The sequence below is a fragment of the Podarcis bocagei genome (genome assembly GCF_964188305.1).
Source record: "Podarcis bocagei genome assembly, chromosome: 2".
Taxonomy (NCBI): Eukaryota; Metazoa; Chordata; class Lepidosauria; order Squamata; family Lacertidae; genus Podarcis; species Podarcis bocagei.
In genome coordinates, this window is record NC_138126.1 from 12,108,365 (window position 1) to 12,116,853 (window position 8,489).

General features: G+C 47.1%; 1 protein-coding gene and 1 long non-coding RNA gene across 4 annotated transcripts; one reads left to right on the forward strand and one right to left on the reverse strand.

The window, feature by feature from the left end:
* The first annotated feature begins 1,204 nt into the window (after positions 1 to 1,204).
* Positions 1,205 to 6,165, forward strand: LOC308580928 (uncharacterized protein). 3 transcript variants are annotated; one of them, XM_081183238.1, is made up of 5 exons: positions 1,206 to 1,230; positions 1,363 to 1,461; positions 2,059 to 2,212; positions 2,447 to 2,563; positions 4,433 to 6,165. In XM_081183238.1, exons 3-5 carry the CDS (start codon positions 2,105 to 2,107, stop codon positions 5,351 to 5,353), a joined length of 1,146 nt encoding a protein of 381 aa, XP_081039364.1. In that variant the 5' UTR covers positions 1,206 to 1,230; positions 1,363 to 1,461; positions 2,059 to 2,104; the 3' UTR covers positions 5,354 to 6,165. The 3 variants fall into 3 exon arrangements, with proteins under 3 accessions (XP_081039363.1, XP_081039362.1, XP_081039364.1); XM_081183237.1 differs by having other exon boundaries at positions 1,205 to 1,461; XM_081183236.1 differs by having other exon boundaries at positions 1,205 to 1,457; positions 2,447 to 2,549; positions 4,425 to 6,165.
* Positions 6,166 to 6,816: 651 nt separating this feature from the next.
* On the reverse strand, positions 6,817 to 7,530 carry LOC308581379. The gene is made up of 2 exons (XR_014005032.1): positions 7,017 to 7,530; positions 6,817 to 6,898 (listed from the first exon to the last, which is right to left on the reverse strand). It is a non-coding gene; the product is annotated as an uncharacterized lncRNA (long non-coding RNA).
* Between the last annotated feature and the right edge of the window lie 959 nt (positions 7,531 to 8,489).

Consider the following 8,489-nt stretch of genomic DNA (forward strand, 5'->3'; position numbering starts at 1 on the left):
AAGCAGAGGTTGGAGGGACTTCTGTCAGGGATAAGGAACCTGTCTTAACTAGCTCAGTATTGTCTACACCGATTGGCAGCAGCTCTCCAGAGTTTCAGGAAGGGAGTTTTGGAAGACATATGAAGGCAACCCGGTTCGGAAATGACTGGCAGAATCCGAGACCAGGGAGAAGAGCTGGTGGAGGAAGATTGGACAAAATTTAAAATTTATTTACAGAAACATTGTAAAATTTTTGAATGTTGAAGACATTGAAATGAACCGCAGGGGTACTAGCAACAAGTTAAAATGTATGATTTGGACAAATAACAGATAAACTAATAGGACATGAATTTGCTGAACTAATTTTTATAAGGGATACAAGAACGGGAGATGTGAGGAAGTCAGGAAAATAAGTTAACTAAAGATGAGAAACTAAGAAAAAGGGAATTTTTGTTTTTTCTGTGTATGTGTTTTCTTTTTCTTTCTTTTTTGTGCTCAATGTTTGTATTATTGTATCTTGTAATTTTGTATTCTTTCTGTTTTTGTACTTCTTTTGCATTTTCTTATTGTTAAAACCTAATAAAATATTTATATATAAAAAAATGAAGGCAACCCTGTTAAGGGAAGTTTTTAATGTTTGATGTTTTATCGTGTTTTTAATATACTGTGGGGAGCCGCCCAGAGTGGCTGGGGAAACCCAGCCACATGGGCAGGGTATAAAAAATTATCATTATTATTATTATTATTAGTTTTCCCCAAGCTGTTCTGGGATTCCTGCATCGCAGGGGTTTGGACTTGATGACCATCAGGGTCCCTCCTTCCAGCACTGCAATTCCACGATTCTAAGTTTAAATTAAAAATTCCAATGAAAACACAGATAAATTACATAGAGTCAGCCGTAATGTCCAGCTGCGGCATAGTGAGTAAGCCCCACTGGACGGAGTGGGGTTTACTTCTGAGTAAACCGTGATGGTGGGGGGAGGATACGATGCCCGCCTTTTGCTCCTCTGTGGGTCAGGGCGTCTGGCTGTTAACAAGAAGGTTGGCGGTTGGAGCCCACCCAGGGATGGCTGTGGACAGGATTCCTGCATTGCAGGAGGGTTAGGGTCTTAAGAGTTAACGAGAGCAGCGAGCAGAGCGGTTCCTAGAGAGGCAGGAAATGGGGGAGGTGCAACGCGGAAGTGGGAGGGGATTCCTCTTTTTCCCCCCTGCCTTCCCCCCCCACCCGTGGGAAAGTAGGAAGTGGCCTCCGTGAGTCTGGTGGCATCTCTGCCAGGGGAGCTGCTGGGCGCGTGGAAGGAGCAGCCTTTGGGGAGGGGGGCAAAAAAAAGGCTGCAGGATTGGGGAGCCCCCTCCCTTCTTTATCCCCTTCCTCTCCCCCAGGGCTTGAGAGTGCAAGAGACGCTCTGCTGGATCAGGTCCTAGATGCACGCATCCTTAGCATACCTTGCAGGGTTGTAGCGAGGAATGAGGAGGGGGTGAGTCTCGTTGGACGCCTTGGGGGTCCCAGGAGGAAAGGTGGGAGGTACGTACACTAGTGGCCAAAATTGTGGAAACCTTTTGGGGAAAATGTATTTCCGAGGTTTGACGGATCATAGCACCACCTTTTTTTGGAGTGATACCATAAAATTATGTATCAAACTGTTCTTTAATTAATGATTATTGTACTTTTGCAGGGGGAGAGAAACCATAGTGCTTTCTCTCTCAGGTGGCCAAGTAACTTGGCTGGCCATGGGCACTCTAAACCTTGTCTCATGCTGATATTATGTTCAGAAAGATAAACAAATGGAACGAGGTTAGCTTTGCCATGGTTTAATGTATTTTTAATCTCCGTATTAAATGTATTTAAGGTATTTTTAATCTCTGTTGGAAGCTGCCCAGAGTGGCTGGGGAAACTCAGCCAGATGGGCGGGGTACAAATTAATAATAATAATAATAATAATAATAATAATAATAATAATAATAAATTTATATAGATGGGAAGATAACTGCAGGTTTCATATCGATTGCTACTGAAATCTTTGTCCTGTGCATTTGTGCATATCAGTGTGGATTGTGTTTTTTGCCCCCCCCCCCCAGTTCAGATAAACGAAAGGAGCATCTTTTCACCATTCCATTCCAAGAAATGCAGACTTGGGAGAAGGACTCTGGCCCAGACCTCTGTGCCCAGGTGGTAGCCCTAGCTGAGGATTTCCTCCTGAGACGGCAAGAGCCTGACGGAGAGGCACAAAACGTAAGGATACTTTGGGCGATACCGAGAGATGTATTATGAATACAGTCTTGTTACAGCAGAGGTCTCAGAGCGGCTTGCAGCATATTTAAAAGCATGGGCATGTTGAGAATTGTGAGAAAAAGCTGTATTGTAAGCACATGGACTAGTAATGATTTCTGCAGAGAAAGCGTTGTTTAAAGTAGCAGCTTAACATTCAGAATAACAGGCCTCCTCCTTCTTTTCCCTCCATTCCAGGCGCCTCAGCTCCCAGAGAAGAATCTTTCAGATTCCAAGAAGGCACAGGAAGAAAAGCAGGCAGAGGAGGCGGAAGAATATGATGGGGAGACTGCCTTATTAGGTAAAGACACCCAAGTGTTGGGGGGAAATTATAGCAAACGTAAGGAGTATTTTGCAGTATCTGCTTCAAAATGATCATTTTTTTTTGTTACTTGCTTATTTTAAAAACGTACCTAAAGGACAAGAAAAATCTGTTATTTCATATGGTACTAGCAGTGACTAGTAGATCACCCCTGAGTGCTCACTGGAAGGACAGATCGTGAAGCTGAGGCTCCAATACTTTGGCCACCTCATGAGAAGAGAGGACTCCCTGGAAAAGACCCTGATGTTGGGAAAGATGGAGGGCACAAGGAGAAGGGGACGACAGAGGACGAGATGGTTGGATAGTGTTCTCGAAGCCACCAGCATGAGTTTGACTAAACTGCGGGAGGCAGTGGAAGACAGAAGTGCCTGGCGTGCTCTGGTCCATGGGGTCATGAAGAGTCGGACACGACTAAACGACTAAACAACAACTAGCGACAATGCTATATGCAAAATACTGCCATGGGTGGGGGCGGGCGGGGAATCCTGCGCACCAGAGAATGGCATATTAAGCTGTGGGAAGTGAGCACTTTAAGCAAAATGTGCTGGACTCTATAGGTTAAATATGGAGGAAAGAAGGTGAAACAAGTATGAACACAATTGGTGAAAGTTAAGAGGACCATGGAATAGCAAACATGGGACAATTAACTAACATGCGTTTACAGTTTTAGGAGAAAGTATACTGTTTCACGCAAAACAATCTTTATATTGGTAGTTCTTGGAGGCTCAATTTTTTAATTTTAGGGGTTAATAAATTATTATCATGTATTAATGGGGTTGTTAAACTTATCAAGGATGCAATCTGTTCTTACTGTTGCAAGTTGTACTTGTATCAACAAATGAAAATGGCACGGGAGAAGTTAAAGCAAAAAAGAAGACAGACTTCTAAGGTCAAATAGTTGCATGTCAGGAGATTTTTTTTAAAAAAGGCTCTCTTACACACCCACACATACATTGAAAGCCATATAATTCCACTTTAAACAGTCATAGTTTCCCCCAAGGAATCCTGGGAATTGTAGTTTGATAAGGGAGCTGAGAGTTGTTAGGAGACCCCGTTGTTCCTGTTCACAGTTAACAATGTAATCCCTTGTGCTAGGGAACTGCAGTAACTACAACTTTGTGAGGGGAATAGAAACCTCCTGGCAACACGTGGCATCCTTAACATACTACAGTTCCCAGGATTCTCTGGGGGAAGCCATGACTGTTTAAATTGGTATGTTACTGCTGCAAATGTATAGGGCAGATGGGACCACACAGTTTTTCTTCTTCTCTGCACAGCGCTAGGCAAGCCCCGGTGACCAGCTGTTGTTGTTGCTTGTAAAGCACTTTGTATGGGGTTTTGGTAGGGCCGGTCGCATTCAGCTGTGCCCCGCACCAGGTGCAAAGCAGGTGGGTGTGATTTGCCCGAGACGGCCATGCATACCAGATGAGTCTCTACATGGCTGGCTTAACGGCTCATAATAATTAATAATAATAATAATAATTCTTGGTAGTGGTGCCCGCCCTGTGGAACGCCCTCCCGTCAGATGTCAAGGAAATAAACAACTATCTGACTTTTAGAAGACATCTGAAGGCAGACCTGTTTAGGGAAGTTTTTAATGTTTGATGTTTTATTGTTTTTAATATTCTGTTGGGAGCTGCCCAGGATGGCTGGGGAGGCCCAGCCAGATGTGCAGGGTATAAGTAATACAGTGGTACCTCGGGTTACAGATGCTTCAGGTTACAGACTCTGCTAACCCAGAAATAGTACCTCAGGTTAAGAACTATCATCTTTTGTTTGGTCTTGGCTGCCCCTCTCTCTCTCTCTGCTTTGAAGTTTGACTCATCTCACGATTCTCTCTTTTCGTTCCACAAGTTGATGAGTCCGACGGAGAAAACGAAGAGGCGGTCCTCCCAGCTGAAAGACCCGAGCGCAGAAGCCCCACCCGGATATCTTTGGAAGAAGTCATCCTCGGGAAGCTTTTCCCGGTGGAAGAAGGGCCTCCGGGCAACGTGCCCATGACAAACTTTGCCACGGAGAAGCCGTTTGAGTGCTCCGAGTGCGGGAAGCACTTCTCTACCAGCTCCCACCTCATCAACCACAAGCGCGTCCACACAGGGGAGAAGCCCTACAAGTGTTTGAGCTGCGGGAAAAGCTTCACGGAGCGAGGCAACCTCTTGAAGCACCAGAGGACCCACACGGGCGAGAAGCCCTACGGATGTTCCGACTGCGGGAAAGCCTTTGGCATCAGCTCTCAGCTGATCAGCCACAAGCGGGTGCACACGGGAGAGAAGCCCTACGAGTGCTCGGACTGCGGGAAGAGCTTCTGCACAAGCTCGCAGCTCGTGCGCCACAGCCGGGTCCACACGGGCGAGAAGCCCTACGAGTGCTCCGCCTGCGGGAAAACCTTCAGCCAGAGGTCGTACCTCGTGGGGCACGAGAGGACGCACACGGGCGAGAAGCCCTTTGAGTGCTCGCAGTGCGGGAAGTGGTTCTCGCACCGCTCCGACCGCCTGAGGCACGAGAAGATCCACACGGGCGAGAAGCCCCACAAGTGCGCGGACTGCGGGAAGGGCTTCAACCAGAAGGGCTCCCTCGTCACGCACCAGAGGACCCACACGGGGGAGAAGCCCTTCGAATGCTCCGAGTGCGGGAAGAGCTTCAACGACCGGGGTTACCTTATCACACACCGGAGAACCCACACGGGGGAGAAGCCCTTCGAGTGCTTGGACTGCGGGAAGAGCTTCAGCCGCACGTCCCACCTGACCGTGCATAAAAAGACACATGGGGGGGAGAGGCCATAGCCGGATCAGGAGGTGGGGAGGGGAAAGAGAAGACAAACGAACACCCCCCCAACCCTCCAGTCCCTCTGACCTTTGCAAAATATCAGAAAATCTGTGTGGAAATGCCCAGGTGCTCAGAATATTTTAAAAAACGACTGTGGAGCTGTGGTGGTATACAGTCATATCTCAGGTTGAAGTAGCTTCGGGATGAGTATTTTAGGGTTGTGCGCTGCGGCGACCCGGAAGTAACGGAGCGCGTTACTTCCGGGTTTCGCTGCTCGCGCATGCGCAGACGGTGAAAATGACATCATTCACAGAAGCGGCAAATCGCGACCCGCGCACGCGGATTGCGTTTGCTTCTGGATGCGAACAGGGCTCCGGAACGGATCCCGTTCACATCCAGAGGTACCACTATAAATGTTTAGAGCAGAGGTGGGGAACCATTGGCTAAGTTAGTCATGCCTGTCAACTTCAGTGGGTTTAGTCTTGAGTAGGACTAGCACTGAATACATTCGCACCTTGGATGTCGAACGCAATCGGTTCCAGAAGTCCGTTCAACTTCCAAAACGTTCGGAAACCAAAGTGTGGCTACTTATTGGCTCCTGCAGTCAGTCGGAAGCCACAGAAGCCCCGTTGAACGTTCAACTTCCAAAAATAGTTTGCAAACCGCAGCAATCACTTCTGGGTTTGCGGCACTTGGGAGCCAAAACATCTGCATTCCAGGGCTTTCAGGACCCAAGGTGTGACTGTACTGGTTTAAGATTCAGCTGCTCCTCCTATCAGCTCCTATGGACATCAGTGGTACAGAATCTTTGGCCTGCCAGGTACTGCCAAACTGCTAGGTACTGCCAAACCCTTTGTTGAGGCTGCCTGGAAACAGAGCCGAGCATTCTGATATTTTCATACAGGCGTACAGGCCACAGTCCCGCTTCCCGCTGGTCGTATTTCTTGGCATCTGGAAGCCTGAGGTATACTGCCTCTGTCTAAGGGAGTTTTATTCTGCTGTCATAGTGAATATCGGTTGATAGGCCTGTCCTACTTGGGGTTTGGATCTAACCCACTTTTCCAAAGCCACCTTCAGCCTGTGGTCACCGCCGCATCCCTTGCCCGTAAGTCAGCTATGCACTGAGAGCAAAGAATTCCCCCTTCTCCACTGCCAATCTGCCACCCGCAGATTTCCGTGGCGACCCCAAATTCGAGTGTCCTTTGGGAAGGGAGCAAAAATCTGCCACTCTCACAACAGCCTTTCCCATCTTGGTAGCCACAAGATGTTGCTATTTATTTGATTCCGTATCCCCCATTTACCGTAAGGTCCAAGGGCAGGTTATATCAACTAAAAAATGAAACTCCAAACTCTTATTAGCCACAGCAAGTATGGACAATGGGCAGGAATGATGGGAGCCGGAGTTTAGCATCTGGGAAGCATCCAGTTGAGGGACACTATGCATATTTTTATAAACCTCAGTATTCATGCCCCTTCTTGGACTTATTTCTTCCCCCTTCCACAAAGACACCCCATCTGGAATTATCAGATTCCTCCCCGTGCTCTAAAACATATTTTGTCACCTAGTGTTTCTCAGACTTGGGTCTCCAGCTGTTTGGGGACTACAACTCCCACCATCCCTATCTAGCAAGACCAGTGGCCGGGGATGATGGGAGTTGTAGTCCAATAACAGCTGGGGACCCAAGTTTGAGAAACACTGGACCCCCTAAAAATGGTTGAATTTCTCCCCGTTTTGTCTCCTGCCATGAAAACGACTGTCGTCTTTCTCTCGTGAACTTGAAAGATCCACAGCTCGTCAACTGAGCTCTCAGAACTCTGCCATAATAATTCCTCCGTAATCTCAAGTGATAATATAAGCAGCTGTGGACTATTGCAGGCAGCTTGTCGTGGAGGCGGCGTAATTTGCCAGTTTCACTTCTGCACATTTTGTGTCTGGATCTCGACCGATATTACCTGCCCCACACAAGACGGCATGGGCCGTTCTAGAAACAAGGATGTCTAATAATAAAAGTTTGATGTTATGCCTGCACGCTTATTGACTGAAGGGTTTGTGTTAAAGGCGGGGGGGGGGGTGGTCTTATTAAGGCCCCAATCTGCCCTATACATTTAAAGATGCATCTTGCTAATTGAAACAGCCATGGCTTCCCTCAAAGGATCCTAAGGAGTGCCGTTTTGTTAACGGTGCTGAAAGATCATAGAATCATAGAGTTGGAATAGACCACAAGGGCCATTGAGTCCAACCCCCTGCCAAGCAGGAAACACCATCAGAGCACTCCTGACATATGGTTGTCAAGCCTCTGCTTAAAGACCTCCAAAGTAGGAGACTCCACCACACTCCTTGGCAGAAAATTCCACTGTCAAACAGCTCTTACTGTCAGGAAGTTCTTCCTAATGTTTAGGTGGAATCTTCTTTCTTGTAGTTTGGATCCATTGCTCCGTGTCCGCTTCTCTGGAGCAGCAGAAAACAACCTTTCTCCCTCCTCTATGTGACATCCTTTTATATATTTGAACATGGGTATCATATCACCCCTTAACCTCCTCTTCTCCAGGCTAAACATGCCCAGCTCCCTTAGCCGTTCCTCATAAGGCATCGTTTCCAGGCCTTTGATGTTGGAAATGCAGGTGGGGAAATCCACATGAAAAGGAGACTCAGTGAGGGTTGGTAGCAATACATTTCTCCCGACTATCTCCAGTCCTTTGGAAAATCCTAAACTACAAATATTAAAATATGTGCATATATACACACCTGAAAACCGGAAAAAAAAAACTCTTGACACAGAGGGAGAGAGCTGGTTGCGGTAAGGTGGGAAAATACCCTGAAGTTAATACTGTGGGAAATCCTACAGGGGTGATTGCTATTTTTCCACTCTTTTCTTCTATCACATTGTCTAAGGTGGGGCTGGTAGAATTGGACTCTTTTCATTCCCACGGGGAAATTTTACAGGGCTCACATGGCACCAGAGGCGAAAATACAAATTTGTATGCAGAGCAACATACAGATTTAGTTTCTACACCACTCTGTGCTGCATCTCAACAAGAGAGACGCATTAATCATAGAGTTTAAGGCCATGTTAAAAGGTAAAGGGACCCCTGACCATTAGATCCAGTAGTGGCCGACTCTGGGGTTGCGGCGCTCATCTCACTTTATTGGCC

What these genes read in the sequence shown, in the direction of transcription:
- LOC308580928 (XM_081183236.1), top strand. An exon ending in CTGACGGAGAGGCACAAAAC is followed by an intron (nt 2,213 to 2,446) that starts GTAAGGATACTT and finishes CCTCCATTCCAG; the next exon opens with GCGCCTCAGCTCCCAGAGAA. An exon ending in TGGGGAGACTGCCTTATTAG is followed by an intron (nt 2,550 to 4,424) that starts GTAAAGACACCC and finishes TCGTTCCACAAG; the next exon opens with TTGATGAGTCCGACGGAGAA.